General features: G+C 41.7%; 2 protein-coding genes across 2 annotated transcripts in view; both read right to left on the minus strand.

Moving 5' to 3' along the window:
* Positions 1-16,663, minus strand: part of LOC105001397 (zinc finger protein 846-like) — a 31,833-nt gene that overhangs the window by 14,630 nt on the left and 540 nt on the right. The window contains 2 exon segments of the mRNA XM_010857649.1: positions 15,189-15,315; positions 16,622-16,663. Coding sequence (XP_010855951.1) covers positions 15,189-15,315; positions 16,622-16,654 — 160 coding nt within the window. The 5' untranslated portion in view covers positions 16,655-16,663.
* On the minus strand, positions 1,474-13,744 carry LOC105001396 (zinc finger protein 345-like). The gene is made up of 2 exons (XM_010857648.1): positions 12,826-13,744; positions 1,474-6,306 (listed from the first exon to the last, which is right to left on the minus strand). The coding sequence occupies exons 1-2, from the start codon at positions 12,860-12,862 to the stop codon at positions 3,983-3,985; spliced, it is 2,361 nt and encodes a 786-aa protein (XP_010855950.1). The 5' UTR covers positions 12,863-13,744; the 3' UTR covers positions 1,474-3,982.

The raw sequence follows: 16,663 nt of genomic DNA on the forward strand, positions 1-16,663 counted from the left end.
TTTTTCTTGGTGTGGACACATAGAGGTTAAAAGAGAGGATGATGGTTCAGAACATGTGCAGAGTGCAGGGAAGAAGGCTGGTGTGTGCCAATGGTCTTCTCAACCAGTCAGTCTTCTCAACCTGCTCCAACAGGCAGTAGGTCCATGAATGGAGCAGAGGCAAGCTGCTACCCAGTGAGACCAAGAGCACAGATTTCCATTATCATTTACTGGTACCAGGTCCTCTGGACTGTCTCTGCTCTTCCAAGCTGAAGGTTACAAACACCTGAGAAAGTTAAACCTCCTACCTGGTTGTTAGATGATGTCACAGGCTGTCAGTCAACCGCTGAGGGTGGAGACCCAGCTCAGAATCACTGATTCTTGAAGGTTGAGCTCTCTGCTGTGCTCAAATGGAAGATGTGGCCTTGGGGTATAAGCAGTTGCAGCTGAGAGAAAAGCCTCCAGTGGGGGAAGCTACTGGCGGTGACAGACAAGGGGATTACAGTGAGAACTACAAGGGCAGATGGTACATGGGTACCTGGCTGTGTTGATGATTCCAACAAAGCTAAAGGCAGCTGGGACTCCTTGGAAATCTCTGTATGTCTGCCTCAGGCTGAGGGCTTCATGTACCGAGGTAAATAGATTAAACATCTCAAGTTTTGGAGCTAGACTGAGGGGTATGAATCCATCTTGACTCAGGTACTTCTCCACTGTGTGACTTTGGGGAACCCACTTCATTGTTTCGACCCTGGATTTTGCCAGTAGTAAAACAATAGTTCCTACTTTCTCAGTTGTGAGAATTAAAGAGAATATGTTTATAAAGCAAACCCTGGAATCTTGGCACTCAGTGTGACACTCACTTAAGTACTTAGTGTTTTGTTACTTCTATTGATTCTCACAGGGACCAAGGTAAGCACCTTCTTCACCTCTACGTCAGTCAGCAAATAGGCTCAGGAAGCTCTAGTGAGTTGCCTAGAGATTCCCAGGAGGGGAACCCATACTGAGATACCAGCCCTCTGCAGCCTCTGCCTCCTTCAGGTGAGTGTGTCAGTGGCTTATGAGAAGCCCCATTTCTTTCTCAAATGCACTCGGTGCCAGTGGGGCTCAGGGACTTTAGGGGAAATGAGGGGTACCTGGCCAGGCTAGTGGGGAGGTCCAGTGAGATTGTGGGTACAGTCACGGGGCAGCAGATGGGTGCTCCAGCTCAACCTCCCACGGTTCATGGGTAGAGCCACATCTTACACCTGTCTTACAAGGGGAAACTGAGGCCCAGAGGTGGGGAATCATTTGCCTGTGAGTCATAATGATGTTTTGTGATCAGGATTCAAACCCAGGCTGCCTGAGCCAGGGCTTGGGGAGTCTGATTACTGCCCTCTTTCCAGCCCAGCTGGGCTCTGAGATTCTTCATTCTGATGCCATCTTGTTCCCCTTCCTCTAGAGTTCTGCTCCAACCCAAACCCCATGATGATAGATCAGGAAACTGGTCAAACACTATTAAGCAAGGGTTTGCGGTTTTATTAAATGCTTGGACTTTAGAAAGTGATGGAGAGTACATTAGTAACACAGATTAAAAGTGAATGATATACGTGTCCGTTACAGTGCACACAGCATAAAAAAAGTGAAAAAATTAGAACACATTATTCCATTATTAAAATACTCCATAAATTAAAAAGTCACAAAATGAGTGAAATTCCAGTATGACTTGGCTGTTTCACTGTTCTTTTGTGAAAGGAAGAAAATAGCCAAAACTCATAGACTAGGCGGCAAATATGAACATTCCACTAAAGATACAGAGATAGCAAATACATATCTGAAAAATGATCATGAATCCTTAGCGAAATGCAAACAAAACAACAGTGAGATAGTATGACGAACTTATCAGAAGGGTTAAAATTAAGAATAACTGATCAGAAGAAAAATAAAAATTAAAAAAATTAAGATAAACATATTCCTAATAAAATCACTAATATCCTGGAAGTTTATCCTCTACCCCATTTATGGAGAAAGATATATATATGTACAATATATTAAAGTGACAGCTTCCTTAAGAGGGAAAAAAAAAAGACTGACCAAATGAAGTATTCACTAGGATAAAAGAGGAAATGGACCTTTCAAACACTGCTGCTAAGAATGAAAAACACAAAAATTCCCAGGCAGTCCAGTGGTTAGGACTCCAGGTGTTCACTGCTCAGGGACCAGGTTCAATCCCTGACTGGGAAATTACGATCCCACAGCCACACAATGTGACCAAAAATGGAAGAACAGGTATAATTAGTTCAGATCAAAATTTGATAATTTAACACCCACCTATCTTATGATTCACACTTTGCACTCTGAGTTATTGAAGTAAAGACAAATGAAACATATACCCACATAAAGAATTATACACAAATGTTTTACCAGCTTTCTTTTTCAATAGTCAAAAATTAGAAAAACTTCAAATGTTCATAAACAAAAGAATGGATAATAGTGGTATATTGAAAAACAAGAATATTTCTTAGAAAAAAAGTATGAGCTGCTCATACATTATTGATGACTCTTCAAGTATTTAGGCAACTTAAATAAAAGCAGGAGAAAGAGTAACTTCCCATCATATGAATTCTAAAAAATGCAAAAGTTATCTATTACAGTGGAACATAAATCAATGGTTACATGGAGGGTTGTGAAGGGCAAGGAAAGAGAGTATAAAAGGTCGTGAGGTAAATATACAGTAACATAGTCATTACCATGACTATGATGATGGTTTTACTTCCATACATATGTCAGAACTCATCAAATAGCTTTTGAAATGGCTCACGATTAAAATCAACAACAACAAAAAACAAACCTCTATGTCCAACTTTCTGGAAAGTAGGTTTGGCAATTCTATATTCATTCCACTTTCTCAGGCCCTTTGTGGATCAGTTTTACCTCAAGACAGCAAATAGATTGTGCAATGAATGACTTTCCACCTGAGTCAATAGGAATGTGGCCTGGGTCACAAATACATTTGTGGATGAGACTCTCCTTTTTTCTATATTTATTCTTTTTTGCCTGCCTCACTCTTGGTAGGACCTGGGGAAGAAATTCCCCTCAGCCCTAATGACATCCCTTGTGGAAAAGGAAAATATTTATGCTGCTCCCAGAAGCAGTTATGTTGTCACAGCTGACCCCTCCTCAGTGGGATCTAAGGCTCCTGAAACTCATCATAGCATCCAGGCCTGAAATGAGGACAAGAAAGTCCTGCAGCCTTTCACAGGAGGCTATGGGCAGAAATGCAAATTTGGCAAAAATAGTAAGCCAATTTCCGCCTCTGTATTGTCTCCTCTGAAGCACAGAAAGTTTGACACATCCATGAAGGCTGCACACGTCTTCACGCTTGTACAGCCCAAGTCTGTTTACAAAGCCGATGACATGGTAAATGGAATGTCCAAGATTAAGGAGGACTTAAACAGTCAAGTATTTGTTATTGTAGAAACCACAGCAATGGTCAGGCAGATCTGCCAGCAGTGGCTGGCAATTCTTAATTGGTGACTCGGAAGCTAGAAAAATTCATCACTAGTATCTTCAGAACAACATGTCCCTGAAAATGGAGGTCCTTCTCTGCAAGCTGCCAGATGAACTCTTGATGTTCTCTGGGCCAATATTGCATCAGGGCCATGCAAAAGGTGCTCAGAAAGGGAATGAAGACATCCCAAGGGTTTATTTAGGCTAATCCTAATTTCCTCCAACAAATGAGAGAACAGAGTACGCTTCCCTAAGTGTGTTGGGGTAGTGACTGATGCATACTGTGGAGACCTGCCAGGTTAGAGGTGAAATGCATATGGCGACAGACACTGGAAGTGATGTAAATCTATCAAGAGCAGATTAGTGTGCAACACAGTTACATGTGCTTCCCACATAAGTGAAATTATGATGAAGATTCTCTTTACTCTTGGTGTTTGGATTTATGAGGCAATTAGTGTCTCACAGTTTGGTCCAGTGTCATTACACTGAACAATGAAACTATATATTTCTTATACATCTAAGGCCTTTTTCCAGTGTGAATTCTCTGATGCTGAGAGAGGTTAGATTTTCGGCTAAAAGACTTCCCACATTTGAGGCAGTCATACGGCTTTTCTCCCGTGTGAACTCTCTGATGATAATGAAGGGTGGAACGAGAGGTGAAAGATTTCCCACATTCACTGCATTCATAAGGCCTTTCTCCTGTGTGAACTCGCCGGTGAATAATGAGGTGAATTCTTTGGGTAAAGGATTTCCCACAGTCACTACATTCATGAGGCCTTTCTCCTGTGTGAACTCTCCGATGTCGAACGAGTATCGAGCTATTGGTAAAAGATTTCCCACAGTCACTGCACTTATAAGGCCGTTCTCCAGTGTGAACTCTCTGATGATAGCCAAGGGCAGAAACAGAAGTAAAAGACTTCTCACACTCACTGCACTCATAAGGCCTTTCTCCAGTGTGAACTCTCCGGTGTTTAGAGAGGTATGAATTCTGGCTAAAGGATCTCCCACAATCCGTACATTCATAAGGCTTTTCTCCAGTGTGAACCCTCTGGTGTTGATTCAACTGGGAACTATCCCTAAAAGACTTCCCACATTCACTGCAGTCAAAAGGCCTTTCTCCTGTGTGAACTCTCTGATGACAACGGAGGGCAGAGTTAGAGGTAAAAGACTTCTCACATTCGCTGCACTCATAAGGCCTTTCTCCAATGTGAATTTTCTGATGATAACGAAGGGCAGAGCCAGAGGTAAAACATTTTCCACATTCGCTGCACTCATAAGGCCTCTCTCCTGTGTGAACTCTCTGGTGTATGTTGAGATGATTTCTTTGGGTAAAGGATTTCCCACACTCATTGCATTCATAAGGCCTTTCTCCTGTGTGAACTCGACGGTGTCGGATGAGTATTGGTCCATTGGTAAAGGATTTCCCACAGTCAGTGCACTCATAAGGTTTTTCTCCTGTGTGAACTCTCTGATGATAACAGAGGGCAGAACCAGAGGTAAAAGATTTTCCACATTCATTACATTCAAAAGGCCTTTCTCCAGTGTGAACTCTCTGGTGTTGAGACAGGTAAGATTTATGGCTAAAGGATTTCCCACATTCACTGCACTCATAAGGCCTTTCCCCTGTGTGAATTCTTCGGTGTATAATGAGGTGATTTATTTGGGTAAAAGACTTCCCACAATCAGTACACTCATATGGCCTTTCTCCTGTGTGAATTCTCTGATGATAACGCAGGCCAGAGCTAGAGGTAAAAGACTTCCCACATTCCCCACATTTATGAGTCTTTTCTCCAGTGTGAACTCTCTGATGATAATGGAGGGCAGAGTTAGAAGTAAAAGATTTCCCACACTCATTGCACTCATAAGGCCTTTCTCCTGTATGAACCCTCCAGTGTTCAATTACATCTGATTTTCGTTTAAAGGACTTCCTACACTCAGTGCATTCATAACTGATTTCTCCAGTGTGAACTGTCCGTTGTTGAATAAAGATGGAGCTATGGCCAGAAGACTGTGCACAATGATAGCACACATGGCAATTTTCTGCAGTGTTACTCCTCTGAGGATAAATGAGGACGAATTCTTGGCTAAAGGACCTCCCACATTTGCTGCACTTGTACTGCCTTGCCCCCGTATGAATTCTTCGATGTTGAATGAGGGCTGAGCTTCCTCTGAAAGATTTTCCACAGTCACCACACTCATAAAGCCTGTCACCAGTGTGGGCTTTCTGGTGCACAATAAATGAGGATTTATACTTGAATTTTTTCCCACATTTACTGCACACAAAACGTTGTCTTTCAGGGCAGGCACTGTGGTCCTGAACAAGTGTGTGTTTGGGACTGAAGGCTTTCTTGCATTCTCCCCTGGGACAATGACTTTTTTTGCTTTGTAAACTTTCCATGCAGTGGGTGACTGCATTTGGCTTCTCCCCAGTGTGACTGGCCTGTTGCTTCAGATGTTCTGAGGTGCTTCTGAAGTCATCCTCAACTTGCTTGCTGGTTAGAGGCTCTCCTGACACATGGAAATTGGAGCTCTTCACAAATGAAGACCTGTCCACGCTGATTATGGGTGGTTTTTCTTGCTTGTGCTGCTCCTGCTGCTGCCGAAGGTCTGTACTGAAAGAAAATCCTTTTGCACATGCCCTACACTTCAGTAATTTCTTGCTGTGTTGTGTTCCCTGCTGCTCAGCCAAATGGAAAATGCCTCTCAAGACTGGACCACACACTTCACAGGGGTGAGTCTTCTGAGAAAAGGAAGGTTCCTTGGAAGTCCTGGCCTGTGACACTGCCACAGAAACACTCTGTTCAAAGGAAGTCTCAATTTTCTCCTCTCCGCTCCAGAAGCCTGAATGGAAAGAAATGCTGATGAGGTACACATTCACTTTATTGCAAGGGGCAACTCTTTGCACAAACGTGCAAATGAAACAAAAAAAGGCCTTGCATGTAACAATGAAGACCCCATGAGCCACAATTAAGACCCCGTATGGGGCGTCCTTGGTGGCTCACTAGTAAAGAGTCCACCTGCCAATACAGGAGACACAGGTTTGATCCCTGGTCTGGGAAGATCCCACATGCTGCAGAGGAACTAAGCCCATGTGTGCCACAGCTACTAAGCCTGTGCTCTAGAGTCCAGGAGCTGCAACTGGTGAACCCATGAGCCACAACCGCTGAAGTCCATGCACCTAGAGCTCATACTCTACAATGAGAAGCCTTTGCACTGCAATGAGAACAGCCCCCACTCACCACAACTAGAGAAAAAGACCACGCAGCAAGACAGATCCACCACATCAAAAATAAGTAGAAAAATACCTATTTTTCAAAAGCAGGGATTAAATAAAACAAGCAGGGTAATCATACTATGTCAGATGAGACACTCTTTAAGTAAATAATTGTCACAAGAGACAAAGGAGGTCATTACGTAACAATAAAGCAATCAATTCATCAAGAGGATAAAAATTACAAATACATATGTACCCAATATTGGAGCACCTAAATATATAAAGCCAATATTAACAAATCTGAAGGTAGAAATAGATAGCTGCAATAATATTAAGGGTTCAATATCCCACTCTGGGTAAGAAAACATTGGACTTGAACTGCACCTAAGACCAAACAGACCTAATAGACATATACAAAAGACGCTCTCCAATTATAGCAGAATACACGTTCTTCTCGAGTGCATGTATCATTCTCTAGGAGACATGACATGTTGGGTCAAAAATCAAATACTAAAAAATTCACAAAGATAAAAATCATATCAAGTATCTTTTAAAACTACAATGGTATGAAACTAGAAATCATTAATAAGAAGAAACCTGGAAAATTAACAAATATTGGAATTTAAGTGACACGGTCCTGAATGACCTATGGGTTAAATAAGAAGTTAAAAAAAAAAAAAAAAACATATATAGACAACTGAAAACGAAAACATAACACACCAAAATTTGTGGGATGCAGCAAAAGCAATTGTAAGAGGATTGTGTACAGCAATACATGCCTACATTAAGAATAAAAGAACGATCTCAAATAAACAACATATGCTTATACCTCAAGACATGAGAAAAAGAACTACGATTAAAATTATCAGAAATAAGCAAATAACAAAGATCAGAGCAAAAAAATGAAATGGAGACTAGGAATATGATAGGAAACATCAATGAAACTAACAGGGTTTTTTTTTGTTTGTTTGTTTGGGCCACACCATGCGGCTTGAAGAATCTTAGTTCCCTGACCAAGGATCAAACCTGGGTCTCCTGGAATGAAAGTACAGAGTCCTAACCACTGGACACCAGGGAATTCCCACGAGTCAGTTTCTTAGAAGACATAAGGCCTTTAGTTAGATTGACAGGCCTTTAGTTAGATTATGAAGAGCGAAGACTCAAAGTCAGAAATAGGAGAGGAGATATCACAACTCATACTGCAGGAATACAATCAATCAGAAGAAATTACAATGAACATTTCTTCACCAACAAATTAGATAACCTAAAGAAATGAATAACATTCCTATAAACATAAAACCAACCAAAAATAAACCATGAAGAAATAGAAAATCTGAACAGATCTGTAACTGATAAGGAGACGTAATCACTAATAAAAAAAATCTCCCAACAAAGCAAAGTTCAGGACTAGACAGAATCACTGAGAAATCCACTTAATATTTAAAGACTTAATATTAATCCTTCAAAAGTCTTCCAAAAACTTGAAGCAGGAACACTTCCAAGTTCATTTTATGAGAACAGCATTACTCTGATATCAAAGCTACTTAAGCATAACACAAGAGGAGAAAATTATAGGACAATATCCCTGATAAACATAGATACAAAACTCTTCAACAAAATACTTGCAAATCAAATCCAACAGCACATTAAAAAGATCATACATCACAATCAAGGAGGATTTATCCTGGGGATGCTAAGATGGTTAAACATCATGTACAACATAAAAAAATGTGACAAACACATTATCAGAATGGAAGATAAAAACCATAATCATATCTATACATGCTGAAAAAGCATTTGATAAAGTTAAATATCTTTTCAAGATAAAAACTCTCAACAAGTTAGATATAGAAGGAATGTACCTCAACACATCTGATATGCCTGCAGCTAACATCGCATTCAGGGCTTCTCAGGTGGCCCAGTGGTAAAGAATCTGCCTGCCAAGCAGGAAACAGTTTTGATGCCTGAATCAGGAAGAGTCCCTGAATAAGGAAATGGCAACCTACCCCAGTATTCTTGCCTGGGAAATCTCAAGGACAAAGGAGCCTGGTGGGCTACAGTCCATGGGGTCACAAAAGAGTGAGACACAAATCAATGACTAAACAACAACAACAACAACATTATATTCAACACTCAAAAGCTAAAAAGGTTTTCCTCTAACATCAGCAACAAGACGAGGATGCCCATCACTTCTGTTTTTATTCAACACAGTACAGGAAGCCCTAGCCAGAGTAAGTAGGGAAGAAAAAGAAAGAAAAGGCATTCAAACCAGAATTGATGTCATTGTTCAGTTGTTAAGTCCCATCCAACTCTGGGCCACCTCTGGGACTTCAACACACCAGGCTTCCCCATCCTTCACTGTCTCCCCGAATTTGCTCAAACTCATGTCCAAAAAGTTGGTGATGACATCCAACCAGCTCATCTTCTGTTGCCCCGTTCTCCTCTTGCCCTCAATCCTCCCCAGCATCAGGGTCTTTGCCAATGGGTTGGTTCTTTGCACCAGGTAGCCTAAGTACCAGAGCTTCAGCTTCAGCATCAGCCTTTCCAATGAACATTCAGGGTTGATTTCTTTTAGGACTAACTAGTTTGATTTCCTTGCAGTCCAACTGACTCTCAAGAGTCTTCTCCAGCACCACAATTTGAAAGCATCAATTCTTCGGTGCTCAGCCTTCTTTAGGGTCCAACTCTCACATCTATACATGACTACTGGAAAAACCATAGCTTAGACTGTACGGACCTTTGTCAGCAAAGTGATGTTTCTACTTTCTAATATGCTGTCTAGGTTTGTAATAAAGCTGTTCTTCCAGGAAGCAAGGGTCTTTAAATTTCATGGCCGCAGTCACCATTTGCAGTGATTTTGGAGCCCAAGAAAACAAAGTCTGTCACTGTTTCCATTGCTTTCCCATCTATTTGCCATGAAGTGATAGGACCAGATGCCATGATCTTAGCTTTCTATTCGAGTTTTAAGCCAGCTTTTTCATTGTCCTCTTTCAACTTCATCAAGAGGTTCCTCTTCACTTTCTGCCCTTAGGGTGGTATTATCCGCATATCTGATGTTGCTGATATTTCTGCTGGCAATCCTGATTTCAGCCAGTGATTCATCCAGTCTGGAATTTTGCATGAGATACTCTGCATATATGTCAAATAAAGAGAGTGACAGTATACAGCCTCATCATACTCCTTTCCCAATTTTGAACCAGTCTATTGTTGCATGTCTGGTTCTAATTGTTGCTTTTTGACCTGAATACAGGTTTCTCAGGAGAAAGGTAAGTAAGTGGTCTGGTACTCCCATCTCTTTAAGAATTTTCTAGACTTTGTTGTGATTCACACAGTCAAAGGCTTTAGCATAGTCAATGAATCAGAAGTAGATGTTTTTCTGGAATTCCCTTACTTTCTCTACGATCCAATGAATGTTGGCAAGTTGACCTCTGGTTCCTCTGGCTTTTGTAAATCCAACTTGTACATCTATAAGTTCTCAGTTGACCATTACCTTGCTAGCGTGTGAAATAAGCACAGCTGTACAGTAGTTTGAACATTCTCTGGCATTGTCCTTCTTTAGGACAGGAATAAAAACTGACTTTTGCCAGTCCTGGGGCCATTGCTGAGCTTTCCAAATTTGCTGGCATATTGAGTCCAGCACTTTAACAGCAAGAATAGAAGAAGCAAAACTGTTTGTAGGTAGCACAGTCTCATATTTAGAAACCCCACAATTCTACTCTACTAAATGAATTCAGTAAAGTTGCAGGACCAAAAAAAAAAAACCCAATATACAAATTGGTTACAGTTATATTTATATACACGAATGTAAAAACTGTCTGAAAAGAATATTAAGAAAACAACCTTATTTTAAATAGAATCAAAAACAAAATATTCAGGAATAAATTTAACCTAGGAGTTGAGAAATTTATATTCTGAAAATTATATGACAATGATGAAAGAAAGTGGAGAAGACATAAATAAATGAAAAGATATCCAGTGTTCTAGGATTTCAAGAATGAATATTGTTAATTTTACCAAGAGCAATTTACAGATAGAAAACAATCCATATCAAAATTCCAAAGACATTTCCGCAGAAACAAACAATCCTAAAATTCATAGGGAACCACAAAAAATTCCAAATAGCAAAAGCAATCTTGACAACGAAGGACAAGCGAGAGGCATCATACTTCCTGATTTCAGAGTAGTACAAAGCTACAGTAATCGACATATTATGTTACTGGCATAAAAGAAGACACATAGACCAATGGAACAGAATAGTGAGCCCAAACTCTAATGGCAGAAAGTGAAGAAGAACTAAAGAGCCTCTTGATGAGAGTCAAAGCGGAAAGTGAAAAGTTAGGTTAAAACTCAACATTCAAAAAACTAAGATCATGGCATTTGGTCCCATCACTTCATGGCAAATCAAAGGGGGAAAATGTGGAAGTGGTGACAGATTTTATTTTCTTGGACTCCAAAATCACTGCAGATTGTGACTGCAGCCATGAAATTAAAAGACACTTATTCCCTGAATGGAAAGTTATAACAAACCTAGATAGCATATTAATTAAAAAGCAGAGACATCACTTTGCCAACAAAGGTCTGTATCGTCAAAGCTACATTTTTTGCAGCAGTCATGTACGGATATGAGAGTTGGACCATAAAGAAGGCTGCGTGCCAAAGAATTGATGCTTTGGAACTGTGATGCTGCAGAAGACTCTTGAGAGTCAGATGGACTGCAAGGAGAGGAAAATGGTCACTCCTAAAGGAAATCAACCCTGAATATTCAATGGGGAGACCCATGTTGAAGCTCCAATACTCTGGTTATCTGATTCAAAGAGCGGACTCATTGGAAAAGACGCTGATGTTGGGAAAGGCTGAAAGCAGGAGGAGGAGGAGGCAACAGAGGAGGAGATAGTTGGGTGGTATCACCAACTCAATGGACATGAGTTTGAGCAAACTCCCGGAGACAGTGGAGCCTGGTGTGCTACAGTCCACTGGGTCGCAGAGTCAGACACAACTTAGTGACTGAACAACAATACAAGATCAAGCCAGGCATAACGTTCCCTAAGCCAAAGCCTAAGGGAGTCAATCCCTAACCCTCTCCAATTCTGTGATGACTGAGAGAAGTGAGAAGCTGAAAAAAAAAAAAAAAAAGTTTGATGCTAGCTCAGGTTAGTTCATGAGGTTCAAGGAAAGAAACTGTCTGCATAACACAGAAGCACAAGGTGAAGCAGCAAATGCTGATGTAGAAGCTGTACCAAAGTTATCCAAAAGATCTAGCTAAGCTAATGAATAAACACTGCGACACTAAACAACAGATTTTGAATGTAGATGAAACAGTCTTATGCTGGAAGAAGATGTCATCTAGGACTTTCACAGTGAGAGAGAAGTCAATGCCTGGCTTCAAAGGATAAGTTAAACTCTCTCGTTAGGGGCTAATGCAGCTGGTGACTAGATGGTGAAGCCAATGCTCTTTGATCTGAAAATCTTGGGTCCTAAAGCATTATGCTAGATTTACTCTTCATATACTCTATAAACGGGACAACAAAGCCCGGACGGCAGCGCATATATTTATAATATGGTTTACTGAATAATTTAAGACTACTGTTGAGACCTACTGCTCTGAAAAAAAGATTGTTTTCAAAATATTACTGTTCACTGAAAATGTACCCAGTCGCCCAAGAGCTCTGATGGAGATGTACATTAATGTTGTTTCCATGCCTAGTACAACAACATCCATTCTGTAGCCCATGGATCAAGTAGACTAGACTGCCAACCTTAAGAAATACATTTCATAAGGCTATAGACACCATAGATAAGAATTCCTCTAATTGTTGTTGTTGTTTAGTCTCTAAGTCACATCTGACTCTTTTTTGACCCCCGTGGACTGTAGCCTACCAGGCTCCTCTTTCCATGGGATTTCCCAGGCAAGAATACTAGAGTGAGTTGCCATTTCCTTTTCCAGGGGATCTTCCCAATCCAGGGATCAAACCCATGTCTCCTACGTTGGCACTTGGAATCTTTACCACTGAGCACTTGGGAAGGCCTGATTCCTCTCATATATCCAGGTCAAGTAAATTGAAAACCTTCTGGAAAGGATTCATCATTCTAGATGCCATTAAGAATATTTATGAACCATGGGAAAAGATCAACATATCAACACTAACAGGATCTGGAGAAAAGTTGATTGAAGACCAGTCTCATGGGTGACTTTGAGGGGTTCAAGACTTCAGTGACGGAAGTAACTGTAGATGTGGTGGAAAATACAAGAGAACTAGAATTAGAATGGAGCTAGAAGAGAACTGAATTGCTGCAATCTCAGAACAAAACTTTAACAGATGAGAAAAGAAAATGACTTCTTGAGATGGAGTATACTGGTGAAAGTGCTGTGAAGAATGTTGGAATGATAATAAAGGATTTAGAATATTACATAAACTTAGTTGATAAAGCAGCAATAGGGTTTGACAAGATTGATTCCAACCTTGAAACAATTTCTACTGTGTGCAAAATGCTATCAAACAGCATTCCATACTACAGAGAAATCATTCATGAAAGGAAGAGTCCATTCATGCGAGAAATTTCATCGTCTTATGTGAAAACATTGCCATAGCCACCCCAGCCTTCAGCAACCTGATTAATCAGCACCTCGATCAGTCAAAATTAAGGGACGACCCTCCATGAGCAAAAAGATACAGCTCAGATGACAGTTAACATTTTTCTAGCAATGAAGACTTCTCTTTAACTAAAGTATATTTGTTGTCATTTTATATATAATGCTATTGCACACTTAGGCTACTGCACAGCGTGAACGTAACACTTACATTCACTGGGAAACAAAACTTTGTCACTTGCTTTAGGGTCATACTCACTTTTTATTGTGGTGGTCTGGAACCAAACCTGCAATATCTGTGAGGTGTGCCTTGCCTGTATCTGTACACGAATAAATGGATAGTCTGGTATTTATACACACTGGAGTTATCACTCAGCCAAAAAAGGAAAGCATGCATTGCTGAACCTGGAGGGCTTAACACAAAGTAAAATAAGCCAGAGAAAAACAAATACTGTATGACTGAATGAATGAAAGTCGCTCAGTCATGTCTGATTCTTTGTGACCCCATGGACCACAGCCCACCAGGCTCCTCTGTCCATGGAATTCTCCAGGCAAGAATATTGGAGTGGGTAGCCATTTCCTTCTCCAGGGGATCTTTCCAACCCAGGGATCGAACCCAGGGCTCCTGCACTGCAGACAGATTCTTTACCATCTGAGCCACGAGGGAAGCCCAAATACTGTATGCTATCACTTATATATGGAATCTTGAAAAAGAGAGTTGAAAGCACAGAAACAAAGAATGGGGGCTCAGGTCTACAGAAAATGGTGGTTGGTTATAAGGTGAATAAGCTCTGGGGATCTAATATAGCACAGAGACTATAGTTAATAATGCTCAATTGTACACTTCAAATGTGCTAAGAGAGTAGATCTAAGTGTTCTCACACATATGAAAAAGGTAAATAGATCAGGAAACGGATATGTTAATTAACTTTATTATAGCCCTCATTTCATAATACGTGTGTATATATATAAAATCATAACACTGTATACATTTTTTTTTTTTTGGCTGTCTTCATTCATGACACCATCTGTCATGAATGAGATAGATGAAACCATAAGCATTCTCTGAGAACCCACAATTCAGTTCACATCTTCACATCTATTCCAGTCATCCTCCCCCAGAGTTCACCACCTCAAGGTTTGTGGGATCTTAGTTCCCCAAACAGGAATTGAACCCAGGTCACAGGAATGAAAGAACTAATCCTAATAACAGGACCATCAGGGAACTCCCTGTACACTTTAAATGTATACAGTACTGTTAATTATAACGCAATAAGAGAAAAGCAAAAAAGAGATCTAAACACTACAGACAGAACCATAAAGGATATCCTTGAAAAACAGCCCATGATCCAGGTTATGACCATGACAATGCCTTTAACTCTTGGCATACAGAGACATGAGGAAATGTGAGATAATAAAAGGGAACAAAACCAGGGACACAGAAGCGCCATGGATCTGGATACACCACCTGGTCAGGTAAAAGGGAAGGAAGATGCAATCCATTAGCCTCACTGCAAGATTGCTGACTTCAAATAAATCCATATGAGGTTTGAGTACAGAAATCCCTATGCTTATTCAATTATTAGTATTGAAATAGTTTCAATACTATATATATTTCATATATATATATATAGATATTTCAATAATATATCAGTATCTCATTTAATTCTTACAATGACCCTGTAAAGGAAAACAGTAATATTATTTCCTTCTTTTTGGAAATAATAATTGGGGCTACAAGGCGAGACAAGGGCAGTGCAAACAACCCAGCCCTACCTATCAAAACAACTAACCAGAAAGCCGAGGAAACAAACAGTGCCCAAGGTGCATGTGTTTGAACAGAGCACCCCTTGAGGAAAGGAGGGTGAGGCAAGATCCAGAGCCTAGCCCAGGTCAGTCTGGGGAGGGTGACAGTCTTACCCAGTGAGGATATAAGTGCATAGTTCTCCACCATCACATCATGGTACAGGCGTCTCTGAGCCGCATCAAGGAGCTTCCATTCCTTCCAACTAAAGGACAGGGCAACGTCCTCAAAGGTCACACCACCCTGTCATGAATGAGATAGCTGAAACCAGAAACATTCTCTCTCTGAAAACCCACAATCCATCTCACACATCTATTCCAGTCATCTTCCCCCATAGTTCGTCCACTCAGGGTCTGGTGCCAGTGATGCCTGATGTCTCTTCACTGTCCCGTTAATCACTGTTGAGCCCTCAGCCACAAAAGGCGGTGCCCAGGAGGGATAAACTCCACCTAAACTCTGGGCCTGGCATATAGGGCCCCATCCCTCCCACGAGGTAATTCCCCTGAGGACTCCCACATTGTGCCTCTAAGACACAGCCAAACATGGTCTCATTGTTACCCTTAAGTCCCCAGCACCAGGGCCTGTGGGCCCTCAATTCGCACTTCCTCTTGATGTGCACATCAGCTGACCAAAACTCCTTCACATCTTCAGACCCCACAGTTGCACTCTCGCAGCTCTCCCACCACCCTGCCCCACATCACAGGCATCTCTGTGGACTCACCTATGTACCTGGAATATGACATCCAGAGCATGCTTAACAAAATCAAACATGATCTAGTATTATCCCAGAACTCTGAGGGCTCCCACACCCAGAGAAGTCCTGAATGCTGTTTTGAAGCACTGCCTACTTTCCCTCTGAACTTTGTTTCAGTATTAGCCACCCAGAACCAGAGAGGGGCTGGGACATCCTCTCCTGCTTTAGGTAGGTTCCATATGTGCCTTTTCAACCTTCAGGACCTGGGGGGAAAGGAAGGCAACCATGGCTGGGCTCAATGTGTATCAGCTCGCCTGTATCCCCACCTGGCACTGGAACCTAGTGACGTCAACCTAACTAACCTCTGCGCTTCAGTCCTCAGTGCTGCCTCTTATCAGACCCTGAGACCTTAGACGAAGACTCAACTTCCTGTGCCTTTCTCTGTCACCCCATTCCAGTACGTTCCTTCTCGGAGTAGGTTTTTGAAAACTTTTAAAGCCCTGACAGTGTTCCTTGTCCATTCAAAACTCTCCATGGTTCCCAAGTCCCTCAGAATAAAGGAACAACCTCTCTCTGCCAGGCCAGGCCTGATTTCACCTCACACTGCACATATAAGACGGACCCAGGTTTCCCCATCCTCCTGCCTCAGTCCGACCTCCAAGCCTCTGCGCCTGGGGGTCCCTCCGCCTGTCACCCTCTCCCACGCGCCATCACACTGTCAGACACAGGGCCCCACCCACGACCGCCCCACCGTCCTAGATCCCGCGGCTGCGGGCGCTTGAGCTGGAGCCTCGCGCTCGGAGCTTTAGTGTCTGGTGGGGTGAGGGCGGTGAGGCCCGGAGATCGAGCGTTTACCTGAGGCGGGTCCCTCAGCGCCGCCGCCGCCATCGGACTCTG

Source organism: Bison bison, unplaced genomic scaffold (assembly GCF_000754665.1).
Source record: "Bison bison bison isolate TAMUID 2011002044 unplaced genomic scaffold, Bison_UMD1.0 scf7180017864383, whole genome shotgun sequence".
Classification (NCBI taxonomy): domain Eukaryota; kingdom Metazoa; phylum Chordata; class Mammalia; order Artiodactyla; family Bovidae; genus Bison; species Bison bison.